At 44.7% G+C, this 25,028-nt stretch overlaps 1 protein-coding gene across 5 annotated transcripts in view; it reads left to right on the top strand.

Moving 5' to 3' along the window:
- The window catches only part of MPP2 (MAGUK p55 scaffold protein 2), a 32,568-nt gene extending 14,722 nt beyond the window's left edge, over positions 1 to 17,846 (top strand). For 4 of the 5 annotated variants that reach the window (XM_056549315.1, XM_056549318.1, XM_056549317.1 and 1 more), the window contains 9 exons: positions 379 to 528; positions 632 to 859; positions 6,238 to 6,369; positions 8,239 to 8,344; positions 8,662 to 8,730; positions 9,132 to 9,293; positions 10,923 to 11,125; positions 11,342 to 11,470; positions 12,077 to 17,846. In XM_056549315.1, coding sequence (XP_056405290.1) covers positions 379 to 528; positions 632 to 859; positions 6,238 to 6,369; positions 8,239 to 8,344; positions 8,662 to 8,730; positions 9,132 to 9,293; positions 10,923 to 11,125; positions 11,342 to 11,470; positions 12,077 to 12,253 — 1,356 coding nt within the window. In that variant the 3' untranslated portion in view covers positions 12,254 to 17,846. The remainder of the gene's footprint in view (positions 1 to 378; positions 529 to 631; positions 860 to 6,237; positions 6,370 to 8,238; positions 8,345 to 8,661; positions 8,731 to 9,131; positions 9,294 to 10,922; positions 11,126 to 11,341; positions 11,471 to 12,076) is intronic. The other variant, XM_056549316.1, reaches the window with a different exon arrangement.
- Positions 17,847 to 25,028: the final 7,182 nt, after the last annotated feature.

Here is a 25,028-nt window from a genome sequence, read left to right as displayed (position 1 = left end):
CTTGTGTTTGTTTGCCCCTCCTGCCTGATGACCCTGTTTGCCCCCTTGATTGTTAACAATAAATTTCCTCTGAACAGGGGAGTCATAAGGAGGTTGTTACCATCCAGTGGCAACCAAGGTTGAGTCCTCTCTCTTCTAGGGACCCAGAGTAGCAGCATGTTCTGGCTCTATGTTATGAATCCCTTTGGTGCTCATATACACCTATTTGGCCCTCAAGCTTCTACCTAAATTTGGTATAACACCAAAAATTATACTGGTCCAGCAGCACCAAACAGAACCCTTTAGCTTTAATGAAGTCCATCTATTAAGCACCCAACTATTAAGAAGATAACTAGTGAGATCATCATTCACATTGTATCTATGTTCCCTCTACTCCAGTCTCTCTTACAGACTCATGATTCTGTGGCATCCAAAAATTATGAGACCCCTCCTGCCAGTCCTCTCCTGGACCCCACTCTGAGCAACCAGCCAGTTCCCCCTGATGCAGTGCGTATGGTGGGAGTAAGAAAGAATGCCGGAGAACATTTGGTAAATTGGAAAGCAAAATGGCCAGGGTATTTCCCATTATTATTACCAGGACTTGTGCTTATGTCTTAGCTTTGTCACTGCCTAGTTGTCTCCTGTCCAACAGGGAGTGACTTTCCGTGTGGAAGGGGGTGAACTGGTGATTGCCAGGATTTTGCATGGTGGCGTGATCGACCAGCAAGGTCTTCTACACGTGGGAGATGTCATAAGAGAGGTGAATGGTCGCGAAGTGGGAAGTGACCCGCAGGCCCTGCAAGAATTGCTCCGAGAAGCTAGCGGGAGTGTGGTGCTGAAAATACTGCCGAGCTATCAAGAGCAACACCCTCTACGCCAGGTACCAAACAAGAGAGACTAGTTCCAATACTATGTGAAAGAGATTTAGAGTAAAAGGAATCCTCTTTTTTTCTAGAAACATCAGCAATTTTCTTATGTATGGTCAGCCACATTCAAGGGACTTTTATGCTAATGACCTATCCTAGGATAAGCCATCAGTATCACACCTATTGGGGTCATACTTCCCCAGCTGATATAAGGGGTTGTCCAAGCAGAAAATGTATTGGGCTGGGTTCACATCACGTTTTTGCAGTACAGTTCCTGTATACGTTTTCAATTTGAAAACCGTACAGAACCGTATTGAAAACCATATGCATTGACTCTCCATTGAAAACCGTATGCCAAAAGATACATCAGGTTGTGTCTGTTTTGCATCCTGTACAGTTTTGTCAGTTTTTTTCCCGTACCCAAAACCATAGTCTACCACTGTTTTTGGTCCGGTTGAAAAACAGTATAGAAATGTACATGTTTTTTTTTTTAATATAGGAGTCAATGGGAACCATACAGAACCGTATGTGCGTACGGTTCCATCCGGTTTTCACCATCCGTTTTTTGACTTTGCCCAGTTTCTTTCTTGGAATTTCAATCAAACAAGTAAAACTTTATTCATAATGGAGTGAAAAGTTAAAAATGTATACCTTTTTTTTTTCTTAAAAACAGATGCAACCGGACATCATTTTTTTAAAACCGTATATGACTTTCAACCGTATACATGTTAAAATTTGTACACGCATTTTGGTACAGTTAAGAAAGGTTTTGAGGAATCCATTTTTTATCAAAAACCTGATGGGGAAACTGTATTGCAAAAACGTGATGTGAACCCAGCCTTACCATGTCTGGCTTCCCAGCACTTCACTTCCTCCTTGTACACATCTTAGAAGTATACCTTTCTGAGACGAGAGGGGGCGAGTACCAACTATGTTGCGATCATTAGATGTGGAACATGTACCTGGTATTGCAGTTCTTCCCACTGAAGTAAATGGGATGAGCTACGATACCTGCTACTGAATGTACAGAGATATGCCTGGCAAAAGAGGCCACAGTCTTCTCGGGGAGGCCAAAAGTTGAACCCCCACTGACCTGATGATGGTGACTGAATGTTTTTATTTTTAATGGTGGTTTAGTGGTTAATACTGTTGTTGTGCAGTGCTGGTGTCCTGGGTTCAAATCCCACAAAGGGCAATATTTGCATGGGGTTTGTATGTAGGCCTGGTGCAAGGATTTTTGCCACCCTAGGCGAAAGCTAATTTTGCTTCCCCTTGACGCCGCCCATTGGCTCCACCTTACTACTGGGGTGACACACTGTAACAAACCTCCTCTTCATGTAATCTCCTCACTACTGGGGTGACACACTGTAACAAACCTCCTCTTCATGTAATTTCCTTACTACTGGGGTGACACACTGTAACATACCAACTCCTCATGAAATTATCTTACTACTGGGGTGAAACACTGTAACAAACCTCCTCCTCATGTAATCTCCTTATTACTGGGGTGACACACTGTAACAAACCTCCTCATCATGTAATCTCTTTACTACTGGGGGGACACACTGTAACAAACCTCCTCCTCATGTAATCACCTTACTAATGGGGTGTCACACTGTAACAAACCTCCTCATGTAATCTACTTACTACTGGGGTGACACACTGTAACAAACCTCCTCCTCATGTAATCACCTTACTACTGGGGTGACACATTGTAACAAACCCCCTCCTCATGTAATCTCTTTACTACTGGAGTGACACACTGTAACAAACCTCCTCCTCATGTAATCTCCTTACTACTGGGGTCACACACTGATAACACTGTAACAAACCCCCTCCTCATGTAATCTCTTTACTACTTGGGTGACACACTGTAACAAACCTCCTCTTCATGTAATCTCCTTACTACTGGGGTGACACACTGTAACAAACCTCCTCTTCATGTAATTTCCTTACTACTGGGGTGACACACTGTAACATACCAACTCCTCATGAAATTATCTTACTACTGGGGTGAAACACTGTAACAAACCTCCTCCTCATGTAATCTCCTTATTACTGGGGTGACACACTGTAACAAACCTCCTCATCATGTAATCTCTTTACTACTGGGGGGACACACTGTAACAAACCTCCTCCTCATGTAATCACCTTACTAATGGGGTGTCACACTGTAACAAACCTCCTCATGTAATCTACTTACTACTCGGGTGACACACTGTAACAAACCTCCTCCTCATGTAATCACCTTACTACTGGGGTGACACACTGTAACAAACCTCCTCCTCATGTAATCTCCTTACTACTGTGGTGACACACTGTAGCAAACCTCCTCTTCATGTAATCTCCTTACTTCTGGGGTGACACACTGTAACATACCAACTCCTCATGAAATTATCTTACTACTGGGGTGAAACACTGTAACACACCTCCTCCTCATGTAATCTCCTTATTACTGGGGTGACACACTGTAACAAACCTCCTCCTCATGTAATCTCTTTACTACTGGGGTGACACACTGTAACAAACCTCCTCCTCATGTGATCTCCTTACTACTGGGGTGACACACTGTAACAAACCTCCTCCTGATGTAATCTCTTTACTACTGGTGTGTCACACTGTAACAAACCTCCTCATGTAATCTCCTTACTACTGCGGTGACACATTGTAACATACCAACTCCTCATGTAATCACCTTACTACTGGGGTGTTACACTGTAACAAACCTCCTCATGTAATCTCCTTACTACTGGAGTGACACACTGTAACAAACCTCCTCCTCATATAATCTCCTTACTACTGGGGTGACACACTGTAACAAACCTCCTCCTCATGTAATCACCTTACTACTGGGGTGACACACTGTAACAAACCTCCTCCTCATGTAATCTCCTTACTACTGTGGTGACACACTGTAACAAACCTCCTCATGTAATCTCCTTACTACTGCGGTGACACACTGTAACAAACCTCCTCCTCATGTAATCACCTTACTACTGGGGTGTCACACTGTAACAAACCTCCTCCTCATGTAATCTCCTTACTACTGGAGTGACACACTGTAACAAACCTCCTCCTCATGTAATCTCCTTACAACTGCGGTGACACACTGTAACAAACCTCCTCCTCATATAATCACCTTACTACTGGGGTGTCACACTGTAACAAACCTCCTCCTCATGTAATCTCCTTACTACTGGGGTAACACACTGTAACAAACCTCCTCCTCATGTAATCACCTTACTACTGGGGTGACACACTGTAACAAACGTCCTCCTCATGTAATCACCTTACTACTGGGGTGACACACTGTAACAAACCTACTCCTTATGTAATCTCCTTACTACTGGGGTGACACACTGTAGAAACCCCCTCCTCGTGTAATCTCTTTACTACTGGAATGACACACTGTAACAAACCCCCTCCTCATGTAATCTCCTTACTACTGGGGTGACACACTGTAACAAACCCCCTCATGTAATCTCCTTACTACTGGGGTGTCACGCTGTAACAAACCTTCTCATGTAATCACCTTACTACTGGGGTGTCACACTGTAACAAACCTCCTCATGTAATCTCCTTACTACTGGAGTGACACACTGTAACAAACCTCCTCCTCATGTAATCTCCTTACTACTGGGGTGACACACTGTAACAAACCTCCTCCTCATGTAATCTCCTTACTACAGGGGTGACACACTGTAACAAACCTCCTCATGTAATCTCCTTACTACTGGGGTGACACACTGTAACAAACCTCCTCCTCATGTAATCTCCTTACTACTGGGGTGACACACTGTAACAAACCCCCTCATTTAATCTCCTTACTACTGCGGTGACACACTGTAACAAACATTCTCCTCATGTAATCACCTTACTATTGGGATGTCACACTGTAACAAACCTCCTCCTCATGTAATCTCCTTACTACTGGGGTGACACACTGTAACAAACCTCCTCCTCCTGTTTGTATGTTCTCCCTGTGCTTGCATGGATTATCTCCAGATAGTCTTGTTTCCTTCTCAAGTACAAAATAAATTAGTTGTCATCTTTGGGAAGTGGTTGAAAGTATTAAATTCGAGTCTAATGGCATGCCGGGAGTTTGCTGACTTTCTTAAGTTAAAAGGATTTTACATGTACAGTGGTCCCTCAACATACGATGGTAATCCGTTCCAAATGGACCATCGTTTGTTGAAACCATCGGATGTTGAGGGATCTGTGCAATGTAAAATATAGGACAGTGATCTACAACCTGCGGACCTCTAGATGTTGCAAAACTACAACACCCAGCATGCCCGGACAGCCAACGGCTGTCCGGGCATGCTGGGAGTTGTAGTTTTGCAACATCTGGAGGTCCGCAGGTTAAAGACCACTGGTATTCGAGGTTATACTCACGTGTCCCCGCCGCTCCGGACCGTCACCGCTGCCCTGGATGTCGCCCTCCGTCGCTGTCGCCGCATCCCTGTGGTGTCCCCGACGCTCCGGGAAGGTCTCTGCTGCCTGGGAATGTCGCTCTCCGTCGCCGCCATCACGTCGCTACGCACGCCGCTCCTATTGGATGACAGGACGGCATGCGCAGCGATGTGATGACGACGAAGGAGAGCGCTGGCGATGCAGGGGATCCTGAAGAGGACGTGCCGGAGCCCCTAGGACAGGTAAGTGATCGTCAGCGGCCCAGGCGGGGCACCGTAAACGGCTGTCTGGGCATGCTAAGAGTTGTAGTTTTGCAACATCTGGAGGTCCGCATGTTGTAGACCACTGGTATTGGAGGTTATACTCACGTGTCCCCGCCGCTCCGGACTGTCACCGCTCTTCACCGCTGCCCTGGATGTCGCCTTCCATCGCTGTCGCCGCGTCCCCGTGGTGTCCCCGATGCTCCGGCAAGGTCTCAGCTTCCCCGGCATCCTCGCTCTCCGTCGCCGCCGTCACATCGTTACGCACGCTGCTCCTATTGGATGACAGGACGGCGTGCGCAGCGACGTGATGACAACGATGGAGATCGCCGACGATGCAGGGGATCCCGAAGAGGATGCGCCGGAGCCCCGAGGACAGGTAAGTGATCGTCAGCGGACCACACGGGGCACCGTAAACGGCTATCCGGTGGCAGCTGAAGCAGTCTGCGCTGCCGGACAGCCGTTTATGCGATGGCCCCGACATACAAAAGCATCGTATGTTGATGCTGCCTCTGAGAGGCCATCGTATGTTGAAATGATCGTATGTTGGGGCCATCGTAGGTCGGGAGGTCACTGTATATATATTTTTTTTCTACAAACAGTGCTGCCCTTGCCCATGGGCTGTGTCTGGTTTTGCAACTTCTTTCCATTTAGAATTTGATTAATAAATGTTTTCTCAATGTAGTTATCAGGACTAACATGGTGTTAATATTTTTTAGGTATTTGTGAAATGCCACTTCAGCTATGAACCCTCCAATGACAGTTTGATTCCATGTAAGGAAGCAGGTTTGGCTTTCCGAGCAGGTGACCTTCTGCAGATTGTCAACCAGGAGGACCCCAACTGGTGGCAGGTGAGACGTGAGACATAACTAAGCACATGAAGTTCTCCAGCTGTATTGAGGGCACTCTACACATCAGTTGACGTGTTTTTCAGATCACCATTGCAAGTGGTAAAGTAGGAAAAGATTTGTCACTTATCACATTTTATTCATAGACATGAGATGTATCCTGTCAGTCCATAGACAAGTATATATTTATGTTGCTTTTCTTAAAGCAGTTGTCCATTCGAGGAAGTCTCTATTTGTTAGAAAAATCCCAGTGCTGTGACTCCCTGTGATTAGCTGCAATCTTTTTTGGAGAATTCACAGCAGTTGTTTCCCCTACAGCACTCCCGGAGGAGACCTAAAGTATTACACAATTTCTACTAAAATCAATGAACCGTCCATGTGCTACATGGACTTATCTGTTCCTCCAGAGCAAGACACCATCTTTATTTTGTATTTAACCTCTTAAGGACGTAGGGCGTACCTGTACGCCCTGAGCCCGGTCCCAGTGTTTAAAATGGGGTCACACCGTGACTCCCCGCATCACACCGGGTCGGTCCCGGCTGCTAATGATAGCCGGGACCCTGTGCTAACAGCACGCGGCACTGATCGTTGTGCCGCGCGCTATTAACCCTTCAGACGCGGCGATCAAAGTTGACCGCAGCATCTGAAAGTGAAAGTAAACACTTCCCGGCAGCTCAGTTGGGCTGATCGGGACATCGTGATAAAATCGTGATGTCCCGATCAGCTAGGATGCGAGCGGAGACCCCCTTACCTTGCTCCGTCGCGTCTGATCGGCGTTTGATTGCTCCAAACCTGAGCTACAGGCTTGAGCAATTGAGCCCCTATCTCGATGATCCATGCAAAGCTATGGCTTTGCAGGGATCAGCATAGGAGATCAGTGTGTGCAGTGTTATAGGTCCCTATGGGAGCTATAACACTGCAAAAAAAAGTGGGAAAAAAGAAGTTAACAAAGGTCATTTAACCCCGTCCCTAATAAAAGTTTGAATCACCCCCCTTTTCCCATAAAAAAAAAAAACTGTAAATAAAAGTAAACATGTATGGTATCGCCACGTGCGGAAATGTCCGAACTATAAAAATATATCGTTAATTAAACCACATGGTCAATTGCGTACACGCAAAAAAATTCCAAAGTCCAACATAGCGTCTTTTTGGTCACTTTTTATATAATGAAAAAATGAATAAAAACCGATCAAAAAGTCCGATCAACACAAAAAAGATACAGATACAAACTTTAGATCACGGCGCAAAAAATGAGCCCCATACCGGCCCGTACATGGAAAAGTAAAAAAGTTATAGGGGTTAGAAGATGAGAATTTTTTACATATACATTTTCCTGCATGTAGTTATGATTTTTTTTTTTAAGTAATACAAAATCCAACCTATATAAGTAGGGGATCATTTTAATCGTATGGACCTACAAAATATAGAGAAGGTGTCATTTTTATTGAAAAATGCACTGCGTAGAAACGGAAGCCCCCAAAATTTGCAAAATTAAATTTTTTCTTCAATTTTGTCGCACAATGAATTTTGTCACTGCAAAGTAGAATTGGTGGCACAAAAAATAAGCCATCATATGGAATTTTATGTGCAAAATTGAAAGCGTTATGATTTTTAGAAGGTGATGAGGAAAAAATGAAAATGCAAAAACGGAAAAACGCTGAGTCCTTAATGTCTTTTCCAAACAAGACAGCCCCTTTAATCCTCCCAGTAGCTATAGTCCTTTAAGTTAGTATCTGAGGACCAAATTTTATCACATGATATATTAGTATCACTACATAAAAATCCCATTCACACCGTATTTACAATGTATATATGTATTTGATATATATCTCTAATCCAGTTTTTATTCCTAATTTCGTGTTTCTCTCTTAGGCATGCCTTGTGAAGGGGGGATCCGCTGGACTCATTCCTAGTCAGTTATTGGAGGAAAAGAGAAAAGCCTTTGTTAAAAGAGATGGTGAGCTAGGCCCAAATTCTAGTGAGTAGCTTATACCTTGTGTTGGTGTGTCATTTTAATACCAATGGGTTGTATGAGGTTAAAAAAATAAGGATTTACATTTTCTAGAAACAGAACCACTCTTCTCCTTGGAATATGTCTGGTTTTGCAGCTTAGGTTAATTCAATTTAATAAGGCTAAACTGCAATAACAGACATAGCCTGAGGACGAAAGTGGCACTGTTTCCGGGCAAAAACAGTTTGTTTAACCTCATAAATCCCATTCATTCCACAAGGTAAAAGGTTAGCAGACATGCCATGGAATGTCTTGTGTTTGCTTTATGTAAAAATTGTTCCTAGGTGCCCTATGTGGGAGTATGGGAGGAAAGAAAAAGAAGAGGATCATGTATGTGACCACCAAAAATGCAGGTAAAAATTTCTCGAATATTCAAAGTGATCCAAAATTTGTACATACACAGATGTCTGAAATATCCAGAGGCAAATATTAAAATATGGATCTTTTCACAGCTAGTTATACATAATGCCTAGTTTTAAGCAAAGACCATCCAGACCTCCATATTATACTTTTTTGACAAATTAATATTGTGAGAAGAGATCCCAAGAATAGGTAATCATAGGGCACTGCCACACAGGGGAAAAGAAGCATGACATCATTAAATGGATGTGTACTACCATATAATGCATGGGCACACTGTGTCCTCCAGAAGGAGAGATGTGGTTCATGTCCCAGCACTGTCTTCTCCATGTGGTTTACAGTCTGGGGTCAGTGGTATGCACATTGGTAACCATGATAACTTTCTACTCTGCAGAGTTTGACCGCCATGAACTTCTCATATATGAAGAGGTTGCCAAGATGCCCCCTTTTCGAAGAAAGACCCTGATTCTGATTGGGGCACAAGGAGTGGGAAGGAGAAGCCTGAAGAACAAACTATTAACCTCAGACTCGTTAAGATATGGCACCACTACGCCTTGTAAGTGTACGGCCACCTTGAAGAAACTTTTTCTAATAATAATCTGATCACATCCTGCTGAGACCTCCAGGCTTTGCTCCCATGTTGCAGCTGGGGTAAAATTGCTTCCATGTGCCGTGGCCAATGTGGCAGACTTTAAAGGGGTACTCCTCCCCCAGACAGCAAATCCCCTATCCATCCAGTGGCACCCCAGACATCCAGAGCACGGAGCAAACTTCGCTCCATGCCGGATGACTGGCGATGCGGGGCGGGGCTCGTGATGTCACGGCCACACCATACTCGTGACATCATGGCCATGCCCCCTCGATGCAAGTCTATGGGAGGGGGCGTGACATCTGTCACGCCGCCTCCCATAGACTTGCATTGAGGGGGCGTGACCATAACATCATGAGCGTGGCCATGATGTCACGAGCCTTCGGCGCTGCACTCGACATTCTAAACGAATGTCGGGTGCAGCAGGGAGATTGCGGGGGTCCCCAGTAGCGGGATTCCCATGATCAGACACCTTATCCTCTATCCTTTGGATAGGGGATAAGATGTCTATGGGCGGAGTACTTCTTTAAGCAATATTGGAGTGTCCTGAAAAGGGCTCGTTCACATTGACGTCTGGCTCCTTTAAGTCATGTCCGTTAATAAAATCCCTTCAAGCCTTTTTGCAAGCATATGTAAAAGGATCGGTTTCTATTCTGTTTTTTTTTTTTTTTTTTTACAGGAAAATAGACGGTGCATGCAGTATTTTTTTACCCCATCAAAAAAAAAAAAAACACAAGAGAAACGGATATAATAACTTTAACACTGAAGTCTATGGGAGACAGATGAGCCTTTAATGTCATCTGTTTGCATCCATTTTTTTCAATCCGTTTTTAATCCATTATTACTTCTGAGCATGCTCAGAAGGAGTGTGAGCAACCAGGAAGTAGCCAGACAAAAATAAAAAAGGACACAAACGGACAGTAAAGGACATAAACTGGTGGAAAAACGGAAGCAAAAGGATGAAACCGATCTGTTGGTTTTTTTTTTCAAATAGTCTGTAAAAATAACAGGCAAATGGCATCTTTTTGCATCTGTTTCTTAGTATGGTCTGTTTAGCAGCAATATGGGGGGGAGGGGGGTAGTAGGACAGGAGAGAATGGCCATGTGAACCTAACAGGTGCATGGTTTTCCCTGCAGCACCACCACGGGTGATATAAGGAATTACATGGTGTCCACGGGAAATTAATAACCTGTGTATACAATGCACAGAAAATAAAAATCCTCCATAGTGACACATACTTCTACCTCCTAGTAAATGGGGTCATTTGGTTAAATATTCTCATCCAAAGATCCCATTCAACATTGGGTGCTTCCTGAGTTCTGCTATCTCTTGGCTTATGTTATCAGGGCTCCCTTTTTCATGTCCAGCTGTCAATCAGTGCCTGAGGAGATGGATTGGCATTAATCCCCCCCCCCCCCCCCCCCCTCCAGGCCCATAGTGTGTCCTAACACTACAGCAGATATGATACTGTCTGTAACTAACATCTACAATAGCATTGAAAAATATGCCGAATGTTCTTAAATCAACCTGCAAAATAGTTCAATCCTTAAAATAATGAAATTTAAAACAGACTTTCGGCTTCTCTTTCCTTACAGACACCTCTAGAAAGAGGAAAGATGGAGAATGGGATGGTCAGTCCTATTCCTTTGTGTCCCGTACAGAAATGGAGCATGATATAAAGGCTGGACGGTACCTGGAGCATGGAGAATATGAGGGCAATCTGTACGGGACAAAGATCAGCTCCATACAAGAAGTGGTGGCGTCTGGAAAAATGTGTGTGTTGGATGTAAATCCACAGGTGAAGAGGCAATATAATCACATAGTAATAGCATGGATCTATTTGTCTATGTTTCTATCTGTATTTCTGTCCGTCTATCTATCTATCTATCTATCTATCTATCTATCTATCTATCTATCTTTCTATCTATGATCCATCAATCTCATATCTATCTATCTCATATCTATCTATCTATTGTCTATCTATTTATCCATCTATGTCTGAATTTCTTTGCAGGCGGTGAAAGTCCTCAGGACGGCTGAATTTGTACCGTATGTGGTTTTTATTGGGGCTCCAGATTTCGACACTCTTAAATCCAATAATCTGAGTGCGGTGGAGGCCGGCATGACAGCTAAGCAGCTATCAGTAAGTGGCACTTCTAATGTCTTAACCATTGGGAGTGCTATATATCAAACATATTTGTGGGGTCAACATAACATGTTTGGGCTCTAGCAGTTCAGCATTATCACTGAGATACTGGGTATGAAAGAAGAAATCCGATTGGTTATTAAAGGGGTACTCAAAACTTATACCCTATCTACAGTTTAGGCAATAATCATCTGATCATGGGGGAAATGGAGGTCTGACCACAGAGATCCCCCACAATCTCCATAACAGGGCCCTGGCTCTCCCTGTGCATAGGACACTGTCATTGGTAGTGCCGGAGTTACACAAACACAGTACTTCTCCAGTGCTCCCATGGACAGGAGGTGGGTGTCGGCCTCACCCCTTCATTCACCATTAAGCTGGGAGAGCCATGACCCATTTCTGGAGATCGTGGGGGATCCCAGCGGTTGGACCCCCTGTGATCAGACAGTTACTTAAGTACTCCTTTAAAAAGTCTATTGTACTACCAAGGCACTGTGCTGTTGGAGCATAGAATCAAGAACTGTTGTCATGGGGACACAAGCACAGGAGCAAAAGAAAAAGTTTTAATACCCTACAATATCCATTATACCCTTTTTCATACAGGATGGAGAACTCCTGCGCATCATAGAAGAGAGTGAACGGCTTCAGCAGGCCTATGGCCATTACTTTGATCTCAGTCTGGTCAACTCTGACCTGGATGAAACATTTCAAGAACTTCAAACAGCCTTGGAGAAGCTGCGTACAGAGCCTCAATGGGTACCAGTCAGCTGGGTCTACTAGAAGTCTTCCAGCCTACACAATCCTTCCCTAGACATTCCTGGAGCCAGACATTATGGATGGACACTATCATTACCTCCTGGGTTTTACCCCAAGAAACTTAATATCCCTTAATCCCTTCTACATGCCTTGTTCTTGTTCACTTGTGTCAAGTGTTCTTCTATTCCTTCTCCTATTCTCATTATTTCTACCATGGTGATGGCCTCAGTCTGTACCTTTTTGCATTTATTGGATGCCAGCTTTGGTTTTGGAAGGAGATGGTGTATCTTTAAAACAAATTCTACTCAAGTATGTAGAATCTCGTGACCATTAGGAAAACATTTGGACACTAACAAAAATCTAACCATTGAGTAAGTAGTGCTGAGTTCTCCATTTGGTTTCCATCTTTGGTCAGCCTACATGTAGACACCCCTTAGGTAGCACTGCCAAAAACATGTCCTTATAAGATACTGTCTTTTCACTATAACAACTAACTGCAAGGGTTAGAATACACCCTGGACAACCCAGGAAGGCTTAGAAGGAGAAGTATGTCCACTTGTATGGTCATAGGATGGTGAAACAAGGTTACCTTACAAATCTGAACCAATAACCTCAGAAATGGCGGGGGCTGGTCTTTAAAGACTCAAATCACTAGAAGTTCTCAGTACTCTTCCTACACACAATATTTATGCATCTACACTCGACTACTGCTTAGAGGCACCACATGTGAACAATTGTGAGCATGTACAAAAGTGACTAAGCCCTATCTCCCTTATGCAAAAATACTCTGATATGATATGCTACCTGGGAGGCCAGAACCTTATTGCTTCCCTCTTCAAACCTTACTCAGCATTGTTTATAGCCCAACTTCAAGGACCCCTCACCATCACCAATCTCTACCATGTCATCCCCGCCGTTTATGCAATTCAACATACCCATTCCGCTTATACTGCCTAATATCATTCCTCCAACCCTGTATCCTGTATGTCCAATATAGGAAGGGATAAACATGAAAGGTAGGTGGGAGATTGTCAGCTATTAGTCTGTCACACTAAAAAATATGCCAATCCCCTCTAAACGCCACTCTTCATGACTCACATACCCCCCCCCCCCCCCATAGTCCCACCAACTAGAGAAATGCATTATGGGAGTATTTGCTTGATTCAGCCATCAAATTTTATTTAGATTCTTAAATAAGCAGGGGCTCCTGTTAAAAACTGACGTTCCTGCTCCTGTACAGTCAACAGCCGGGTCTACTCCATAGTTAACATTTGGTGGGCCAGGCACAGAGTTTCAACAAATTTCAACTAATTATTTTCTGAAATTCTGGGCAAAATTGGTGCTGACCCAAAAGCCCTTTGCCCTTTTTAGACCATTCTCACTATACCGGAAATGGCCCTTGGTCAAAAGTGTTGGTGTTTTGGCAAAAAAAATCCCTTCTTCTAATTCAAGATAACCCCATAAAGCTGTGAAACTTCTAAGTTCAGTTAGATGAATATCTAACTAAACTCCTGTCCATTTTCCCTCCTGATGATGTTACAGCAGTAACGAAACATGTAGAGGGGCATTTCTGCTGTTTTAACTGCGGAGCCCCATGTGTGTAGAATCTAAGTGGTACTGCAGACCACTGACTATAATGGTGGTGACATAACAGTGTATTCGATATGGATTCGATATGATCTAAGATTGAACTAAGACTGATCTAAGATTGATCTAAGATTGAACACACAAAGGCCCGTGTTTTTAACCTTTGTTACTCACTTTAATTATAATTTTTCACCTAATAAAAGTTAAGTTTTAGGGGTGGGAATCCAAACAAGGGTATTAGTGACCCTGGTTCTTCCAGGGTCCTCAGTTCAATGAATGTCATCAATGCCATCTCTAGTCTAGGGTCCATTCCAGTCACTCCTACCCTAAGGTCCTCATCAAGCCATAATATTATAAGGGGAACATTACATTCAGTCACATGACTCAACATTTCTAAAAGGTGGTCGTCTTTCCCCATTCCTGCATTTGTTATGGTGCAAGTTCTTCTACAAAGTGTCAGTATTAGAATTAGATGAATTGTCTGAAGTGCTTTGTAGAACTTTATAATCTGAATATTATTTTTCTATAGATATATAACGTCTTACTTGTAAAACAGAAGATTGACTTCTATAAGAAATTTTATTGTCTATATATTTAAAGCATTTACTATGGTGAAAATTCAGTAAGAATACAAAAACATTTGGTAAAAACAATAAACTATATGTCAGGGGAGTTTTTGCAAAAATGTACATGATGTTCCTGGAAATCTCATGCAGGCATAAAGGCCTGAGTGGAGAAATGAAGGTAGATCCCGTCAAAGAGGTCCACCAGCTAGATAGGCCACATTGTGATCCTTGGGCTCTAATGAGTAGAAAGCTCCTATAAGACTTCACCAATATTTATGAGAATGGAAGCTAAAATCCAAACTATTCGACTTTTTACAAAATAGAGTGGAATATGAGATGATAGAAAAAAAAAGATGACATATAAAAAGTTTTGATCAGTTAGGGTCTGGGTGTTTAGACCCCCACCAATCGCAAGACTGAGATGGGAGAACTGTTCAGCTAAGCACTGATGTGTAGTGAGCAGCAAGAGAGTAGCACTTGGCTTCATTGTAGCAATAAGCAGGGGTATGTATATAACATAATACAGTAATCACAAACACACCAGAAAAGGGGAGAGCACTCTTAGGAACAATATCACCTTATATCAGTAGAACGGTCCTCGTGACCGGTGTCAGTGTCTCCTGCGGGGTGCACATACAATAGTATGAAGTATCCAAAGTAAATACAGAAAGGGGCACGTACGTGCACTCACCGCAAAGTAGAGACAATCAGGTGTGTAGGTCCGGTAACGGGGTGCCGGGTCTCGGCATCGGCGCTGGCGTGTGGCGCTCGGAGGCTACGCCGGCAGTTTCGCATGTAAGTGTGTGCTTCTTCCGGCCTCTTAAGTCAGGGTAGATCAGTTAGGGTCTGGGTGTTTAGACCCACACCAATCACTAGACTGAGATGGGAGAATTGCTCAGCTAAGCACTGATGTGTAGTGAGCAGCAAGAGAGTAGCACTTGGCTTCATTGTTGCAATAAGTAGGGGTATGTATATAATATAATACAGTAATCCTTCAATTCACAATGACCATAGGTTACAAGATTTTTGTAACACTCACGTTTCTGAAGACAGGAAGTCCGGTGGATGTGGATCCGCTGGACCTGTGTGGCAGATGACTTGGACCGTACCAGGGAGCGGAGTTTAAGGTGCCACTGGTTTTCACCAGAGCCCGCCGCAAAGCGGGATGGACTTGCAGCTGCAGGTGACACCCAGGTCACTACCCCTGGCACGGCTCAACCACACAGGCGGCTGAGGAGATGCGAGGCACAGGAGGGATAAGGCAGCTCATAGTCTGGATAGCAGAAGGTCAGGGCAGGCGGCACAGTAGCGTAATGTAGACGTAGCAGGAGGTCAGTAGGCAGGCGGCAGAGGAGCAAGGTCGAGTCACAAAGCAAGAGATCTGAAACACGGCAAGGCAATAACAGGAATGCTTTCTCTCAGGCTCAAGGCAACAAAGATCTGGCAGGGAACTGAGGAAGGTGGAGGAATTTATAAATGAGCCACAGGTGGATTACACTAATGAGCATACTGGCCCTTTAAATCTTAAAGCTCAGGTGCGCATGCGCCCTAGGGGACAGGGACACGCGCCCCGGAGCAGAGAGGCAGAGGCAGGAGAAACACCCGGAGAGTGACAGACTTGGGCTCGCATGCAGGTCTGTCCCGCAATGCGAGTCCTAGCCCTGTCGGCAGCAGAAGGTAAGGGGACCATGCGCTCACGGCCAGCGTGTGTGGCCCGAGCGCATAACGTAACCATTTTTAACATACAGTGGTCTTTTCTGGACCATTGTAACTTGAAACCATACAATGGCTGGAAGAACTGATCAGTCAGAATGAGCATTTCACTGGTGAAACCCCTGTATTCCTGAAGTGCATGCACTGACTGGTGTCTGGCAGCGCCCCCTACAGTACAGGGAGGTATTACATGTTCTGTAATACTATTTACCTTTGCCAGGGTAAGCTGCTCTTTAGGACACCAGATGAGGGTGGCTCAACTTTACTTTTTAGGACACTGTGTACTGTACAGGACCCTGAAGAAGCTACTGTCCTCTACATAGACAGTGATTTACCGCTTCCAGCAGCTCTTTCTTATCTTTATATGTAAGGACTTTATCTGTATTAGTTATCTACTTCTATCTTTATTTGAAGATGTACTCTGCCCCTAGACATCTTATCCCCAATCTAAAGGATAGGGCATAAGATGTTTGATCACAAGGGGTCTGGCCGCTGTGGTCGCTTGTCGCACCCTCCTATAGACATGAAGGGAGGGGACGTGGCGTGACATCACGACCACGGTCGCCCGAAGCCGGCTTTCTGAACATAAATGTTCAAAACACTGGGGTGCCAGCCCGGAGATCCCAGCTGCCGGACCCCCGCTCCCTGCGATCAGTCATCTTATCCCCTGTCCAAAGGTTAAGATGTCTAGGGACGGGGTATCCCTTTAATCCTCGCATTTCCCAATTTTTGGAGTTCATACAATGGTGATCCAGGAACCAATTTATATTTTAACTTGATTTTTTATTTACATATAAAGAAAGGGTCACCATCAGAAATAGTCAGACCATGTCACCCCTTTGTAAGGTTTCTGGGGGATAGTATATAGATTTTTTTTATACTACCTTATGTGGGAGATGATCTTTAAGGAGACTTTAGGCCGATATCCTTGATGGGTACATAGAGTAAGGCAGAAGGGACTATTTTGGGCCCATGTATTTTCACCTGTTGAATAGAGCTTGTTTGTTCCATTTAGTGATGGGCAGGCAGAAGAAAGCAGCTGGTAGGGGAATGTGTGCTCCTTTTTTGTGTTTATCTGGAACAATAGATAAAGTCTAAATCTGGTCTTAGGTTTTATGGTTTCCTGCATATAAAATAGCAGAATAAATATGAATACTTAAAAAATGTTCTTACATGGACCCCTCAACATTGAGACAATTGTTGTGTCAAAGCAATGCATAGCTTGACCTCTCTGACTCTGTCCCGGTGTTTGGTATTGCAACTCAGCCCTATTCAAGTATAAATCACTTACCTGCAATACCAGACAAAGCCTATGGAGAAGTGTGGCACTGTTCTGAAAAAACAAAAGCTTTTTTCTATACTCTATAGCCAATCTGCCATGTAGGAGCTGCTCATGGCTATTATAGAAGATCAATATTCACAGGTGGTCTCCAAATACAGAAGCACCTGCAGCCCATGAATAACGTGAGGACCATGAAGTAAAGAAACCTGTAAACAATGGGGGACAATTTAAGGGATATTTAGTTACTGGGTCATCTACCACAGGACAATAGGCTAAGGTTTTAGATATTGACATTTTTAGCATCTCTTCCACAAATGATAACTTTATTATGTCTCCATCATCACAAACAGAAATGGATTACTAATTTGATAATTCCACAGCATAACACTGCCAATAAATCTATAACGTCCCAGGCATGTACGTAATGTGTTTTGTGATGTTTATAAAAATAAATATGTGAAGAAAATCATGTGTTTGCCATATATTTTATCAATAGATAGATATGAGAGAGAGAGATATGACATAGATAGAAACATAGAAACATAGAATGTGTCGGCAGATAAGAACCATTTGGCCCATCTAGTCTGCCCAATGATCTGAATCCTATGAATAGTCCCTGGCCTTATCTTATATGAAGGATAGCCTTATGCTTATCCCATGCATGCTTAAACTCCTTCACTGTATTTGCAGCGACCACTTCTGCAGGAAGGCTATTCCATGCATCCACTACTCTCTCAGTAAAGTAATACTTCCTGATATTACTGCAGAAACCTTTGTCCCTCTAATTTAAAACTATGTCCTCTTGTGGTAGTTTTCCTTCTTTTAAATATGTTCTCCGCCTTTTCCGTGTTGATTCCCTTTATGTATTTAAAAGTCTCTATCATATCCCCTCTGTCTCTTCTTTCTTCTATACATGTTAAGGTCCTTTAACCTTTCCTGGTAAGTTTTATCCTGCAATCCATGTACTAGTTTAGTATCTTCTCTGAACTCTCTCTAGAGTATCTACCATATTTATAGGCGTATAAAATTTTTAGCCTAAAGTCTATCTGCGTGTTATACGGCGATAAGCCACTGCAGTTCAATGATTTAAAGCAGGCGCTTTAAATCAATGAGCTGCAGCGGCTTTGCAGGTGCAGAGATCAGCCGTCGCTGCCGGCTTCTCTGCCCCTGCCTGTCCTGGGGTCTAGAGCCCTGCTGCCGGCCCTTCTCTCCCCCTGGCTATCGGTGCCGCTGCCCGTTCTCTCCCCCTGGCTATCGGTGCCGGCGCCCCATTGCCGGCGCCGATAGCCAGGGGGAGAGAAGCGGGGCTGGCAATGGGGCAGCGACGCCGACAGACAGGGGTAGAGAAGCCCCGTTGCCTCCCCATCCCCATTGTATAATTACCTGTTGCCAGGGTTGGGTCCGCGCTGCTTCAGGCCTCCGGTGTGCGTCCCCTACATTGTTGCTATGCGCTGCGAGAAGCAATGACGTCACTCGTCATTGCGCCGCGCCGTGCAGTGCATAGCAACGATGCAGGGGACGCACACCGGAGGCTTGAAGCAGCGCGGACCCGACCCCGGCAACAGGTAATTATACAACCGGGGATGGGGGAGGCAACGGGGCAGCGGCGGCGGCAATGGGTGTCGCTGCCCCATTGCCGGCGCCGCTTCTCTCCCCCTGGCTATCGGCCCCGGCACCGATAGTCAGGGGGAGAGAACGGGCAGCGGCACCGATAGCCAGAGGGAGAGAACGGGCAGCAGCGCAGATAGCCAGCGGGAGAGTAGCAGCGGCAGCAGGGCTCTAGACCCCAGGAAAGGCAGGGTGGAGAGAAGCGGGCAGCGACGGCCTCTCTCCCCCTGCCTTTCCTGGGGGCTTCTGCGGGGTCAGAAACAGTGTATCGGGGTATACGCATGCACACACATGCACCCTCATTTTACCAAGGATATTTGGGTAAAAAACTTTTTTACCCAAATATCCTTGGTAAAATGAGGGTGCGTGTTATAGGCCGGTGCGCGGTATACCCTGATAAATACGGTATATCCTTCTGGAGATACGGCCTCCAGTACTGCACACAATACTCCAAGTGTGGTCTCACCAGTGTTCTGTGCAGCGGCATGAGCACTTCTCTCTTTCTACTGCTTATACCTCTCCCTATACATCCAAGCATTCTGCTAGCATTTCCTGCTGCTCTATTACATTGTCTTCTACCTTTAAAGGGGTACTCCGCCCCTAGACATCTTATCCCCTATCCAAAGGATAGGGGATAAGATGTCAGATCGCCTCGTTCCCGCTGCTGGGGACCCCTGGGATCCCCGCTGCGGCACCGCGCTATCATTACAGCACAGAGCAAGTTCGCTCTGCACGTAATGATGGGCTGTACAGGGGCCAGAGCATTGTTACGTCACGGCCCCGCCCCTTGTGACGTCACGGCTCGCCCCTTTCAATACAAGTCTATGGGAGGGGGCATGGCGGTCGTCACGCCCCCTCCCATAGACTTGCATTAAGGGGACGGGCCGTGATGTCACGAGGAGCGGCGCCATGACGTCATGCTGCTCCGTCCCCCGTATTGCCCGTCATTATGCACAGAGTGAACTCGCTCTGTGCTGTAATGATAGTTCGGTGCCGCAGCGGGGATCCCGGGGATCCCCAGCAGCAGGACCGCGGCGATCTGACATCTTATCCCCTATCCTTTGGATAGGGGATAAGATGTCTAGGGGCGGAGTACCCCTTTAAGTCTTCTGAAATAATTACTCCTAAATCCCTTTCCTCAGATACAGAGGTCAGGACCATTCTTCTAGTTTGCCTAAATCCTTTTCCACTTGGTGTATCCCTCCAGGAACATCAACCTTGTTACATATCTTTGTATCATCAGCAAAAAGACCCATACCTTACCATCGAGACCATTTTCAATATCACTAATGAAGATATTAAACAAAATTGGTCCCAGTACAGATCCCTGAGGTCCCCACTGGTAACAAGACCTTGCTCTGAATATTCTCCATTGACTACAACCCTCTGTTGTCTGTCACTCAGTCACTGCCTAATCCACTCAGCAAAATGGGAGTCCAATCTCAATGACTGCAGTTTATTGATAAGTCTTCTGTGTGGGACAGTGTCAAAAGCCTTACTAAAATCTAAATAAGCTATGTCTACTGCCCCTCCGCCATCTCTTATTTTAGTCACCCAGTCAAATAAAATCAATAAGATTTGTTTGACATGATCTCCCTGAAGTAAACCCATGTTGTTTTTCATCTTGCAATATACGGGATTTTAGATGTTCGACAATCCTATCCTTTAGTAGGGTTTCCATTAATTTCCCCAATATCTATGTCAGACTTACTGGCCTATAGTTGCTTGATTCCTCCCTACTACCTTTCTTGTGAATGGGCACGACATTTGCTAATTTTCAATCTGTGCTACTTACATGGCAGTGTTTCAGGGGGAAATTGGAAATTGGTATTTTCACTCTTTTGCCCCCCCCCCCCCTTCCTAGTTTACACTACATTAGCACCCACAGATCAGACAGTGCTGACATGGTCACAGAATTGCCTCTTTTGGCACATCTGAAATGCCAGAGCAGAGAGAGTGATAAGTGTTACGCCTAGCGCTCCGGGTCCCCGCTCCTCCCCGGAGCGCTCACGGCGTCTTTCTCCCTGCAGCTCCCCGGTCGGTCTCGCTGACCGGGAGCGCTGCACTGTCATGGCCGTTGGGGATGCGATTCGCACAGCGGGACGCGCCCGCTCGCGAATCGCATCCCAGGTCACTTACCCGTTCCCGTCCCCTGCTGTCATGTGCTGGCGCGCGCGGCTCCGCTCTCTAGGGCGCGCGCGCGCCAGCTCCCTGAGACTTAAAGGGCCAGTGCACCAATGATTGGTGCCTGGCCCAATTAGCTTAATTGGCTTCCACCTGCTCCCTGGCTATATCTGGTCTCCTCCCTTGCACTCCCTTGCCGGATCTTGTTGCCCTTGTGCCTAGTGAAAGCGTTTTGTGTGTCTAAAGCCTGTGTACCAGAACTTCTGCTATCCACCCTGACTACGAACCTTGCCGCCTGCCCCCGACCTTCTGCTACGTCCGACCTTGCTTCTGTCTACTCCTTTGTACCTCGCCTATCTTCAGCAGTCAGAGAGGTGAGCCGTTGCTAGTGGATACGACCTGGTCACTACCGCCGCAGCAAGACCATCCCGCTTTGCGGCGGGCTCTGGTGAAAACCAGTAGTGACTTAGAACCGGTCCACTAGCGCGGTCCTCGCCAATCCCTCTCTGGCACAGAGGATCCACTACCTGCCAGCCGGCATCGTGACAATAAGTATGAACAAAATTACACTTACAGGTGCAGAGCTGCAAGGCATACAGAGCATTCCTACCTGCTCAGTTTGTACAAGAGCAGGGACTCATGTCAAAGACAGGAGTCCCTGCTCTTGTACACTGGCCCAGAGGTAAGCAGCAAAACTCACCACTTACATTTCTTACAAAGCTATCTAACAAGCATAGTCACCTCACCCAGCTGTTACTAATGTCACACATGTTTATCATACCTTATACATTTCCCTTACTTCTGTCTGCTGTAGGGTGTACACTTACATTTCTTATAAATTCAAGTAACCTCACTCCTCTTGTATTGTGGTAATTCCAGGCACAGGTGTCCTGGAACGCTTAAGGGCTCACACGCTGGATACACAGAAGCAAATAGAATATTTCCTTGGCAAGTTCTGTAAAAAAAAAAGAACATTCTTTATTCAAAGATGATTAAAATGGTACAACAAGTACATGACATCATGGTAGCAAATTGCATCAGACCGACGCGTTTCAAGCAACTAGGTGCTCTTAGTCATAGTCAGACCTTGCCAAGTACAATACTCTTTTTGCACTTACATTTCTTATTACATTTGCTGGTCTGGGTGCTCTGCACTATGAGTGTACAGACTAAATCTGAATTGCTAAATTGAATTGATGTATAATTTACAGCAGATCCTTTCAAATCGAATTTTGTGAGGTTAGCTCATCATAAACACTTCTAATATGGCAGAAAACATATTAGCCAGAGCAGAAAGCTACAGAAATTGTCCATTACATACACTATCCACAGTCCATTCTTTGCACTGAGAACTGTGTTATGCTTTATCTTTCCTGGGGCAGCGTTACAGGGAACTGGTTTCGATGCTGATCACTGGATGTCCCAGCAGGGAAATATCACATTTTTAACCTATTCTTTAGGGAACTTACAACCCTTTATGAGATATAATACGATGACCAGCTTCTTGGTTAGTACCATTGGCTTGTACTACGTGCTGGAGAACAGATACTTCCCATTCTAGGACTTTAGCTTATGGAGATTTATCCTGGTAATCTGGTAACTATGTCATGTGATTGTGGCATAGAATGTCAGAATGAGTACAATACGCACTTTCTTGTATTTAGGTAAAGTTATGCAGAATTGGAGGTATGCCTCAGTTTGCTTGTCTGGCTCTGAAGGGAGTAGAGTGAGAATGGGGAACTGCACTAAAATATGTGGACAATATGGCAGCTATGCTTAGAACATAAGCACGGTGCCTGGCACTGTAATCTGGACACCATCCCTACTACTATTTTATTTACAATGTGGCTGATACTAGTATTTAAACACTGTTAATGTTATTTGGATACTATGACTGGTAGTATCGTGCAAGCAATGCGTCCAGCACCAGGGACAGACATACCAAGTGCCCTATAGGCATACCAAGTGCCCTATAGGCATACCACAATAAAAAAAAAGAAAGAACTCCAAGGCTTCCTTGGCCAAAAATGACTAATGGATTGTGATCCATGAGATGAAGGACTGACTAAAGAGTCATAGTAAGCAAGGTCCTATTTGAGGGTTCCTGCTATCATTGGGACTTGGACCTAATAAACACCCATTCATATTTATAATGTTTTTTTACCCACTAAAGTTCTGCCCCACTCAACCTTGCTGACCAAGGCACAGGCCGGTGGGTGCATACAGTCCTATAGTGTGGTGGTCACTGAAGAGTGTTGTAGTATGATGGGGGTTATGCTGGGAGTAGTAATCTGGATGGATATGTCACATGATAGTACTAACCATTTGTTCCTATGTGACGCACCACTACTTTGTGTCAGATAAAGCTGTTTACTGCAGATGTATGTGCAGGTGTTAGAGGTCACTGTTATTCTTGTCCACAGTCCAAATTACAGAACCTACTAAATGAGGATCTTCAAAGATGGATTTATCATCAAGATATAAAACACAAGGCCCATCCAGGTAGAACTCCAGGCCCATCCAGAGAAGTTCTTATGACAAGGCAGACAGCACTTACCCAACCATAAGCCCAAAATAGAAAATTGAAAAACAGATAGATACTTGTACAACTTCTTCTCTCTTGAAAGATGACTATGTTGAGACGTAGTAGAGACGTATTCTCGTAGCATGGGCTGGAACAGGGTTCAGAGACAACTTGATTGTAGAATAGACTGGTGATATGACAGGTGTGTGATCTTTATGTAAGGTATGCCTGACTTTAACAACTATTTGCCTCCTAAGGAAGAACACAGCTGAGGAACTCACATTTGGCTTTGGCTATACAAAGGCCTCAACTCCCTAGAACAGATTTATGTCCTCCTATTTACCCAGAAGGGGAGAAGGGACATTCTCCTGCAATTATTGGTCAGGAACTGACAAGTGACTAAATGACTATTCATCTGTACATTCAGTGCAAGACATGTGAGACAAATTAACCTTCTGCACTCTGGTTACCTCAGTGTGTGCATAAACTTTTAGTATTATGCAAGAGAATACATTTGCAACATTTCCAATACCTGAAATACATTATATCTATATACAGTATATAAAACTCAAAGTGTGTATGTATGTGTGTATATGTGTGTGTATGTATGTGTATGTATGTATGTATGTTCCAGCATCACGTCCAAATGGCTAAAGATATTAACATGAATTTTGGCACACATGTTACTTATATGTCAATAACATACATAGGATAGGTGATTTAACCCTTACTCATCCCCATTTGCCAGGGGCGGGGTTTATGTTTAAAGTCCCATACAAGTCTATGGGAAATATATGTTACTGCATAACTTCCAAACGGTTGGAGATATTTCGATAATAATTGGTCACATGTTATTTATATGTCCACTTAAAATATAGGATTGTTAATTTAACCATTAACTACCCTCATTTGTGAGGGTCGGGGTTTTTGTTTAAAGTCCCATGCAAATCAATGGGAAATGTATGTTCTCACATAACTTCCGTACGGCTGGAGATATTTCAATACCTGGTAAACATATTACAGGACAGGTCGGGGTATGAGGTCGGGGTAGGAGGTTGAGATAGGAGGTCGAGATAAGAGGACGGGATATGAGGACTGGATATGAGGACGGAATATAAGGATGGGATAGGAGGTCGGGATAGGAGGTCGAGATAGGAGGTCAAGATAGGAGGACGGGAAAGGAGGACGGGATAGGAGGTAGGGGTGGGAGGTCGAGATAGGAGGTTGAGATAGGAGGTCGAGATAGGAGGACGGAATAGGAGGTCGAGATAGGAGGACGGGATAGGAAGATGGGATAGGAGATTGGGATAGGAGGACGGAATAGGAGGTCAGGATAAGAGGACGGGATAGGAGGTCTGGATAGGAGGTCGAATATTGGGTTGGGATATGACAAAA

The sequence above is a fragment of the Hyla sarda genome, chromosome 12, assembly GCF_029499605.1.
Source record: "Hyla sarda isolate aHylSar1 chromosome 12, aHylSar1.hap1, whole genome shotgun sequence".
NCBI lineage: Eukaryota > Metazoa > Chordata > Amphibia > Anura > Hylidae > Hyla > Hyla sarda.
Note: the sequence above shows the minus strand (reverse complement) of the source record. Positions and strands in the feature narration are given on the sequence as shown.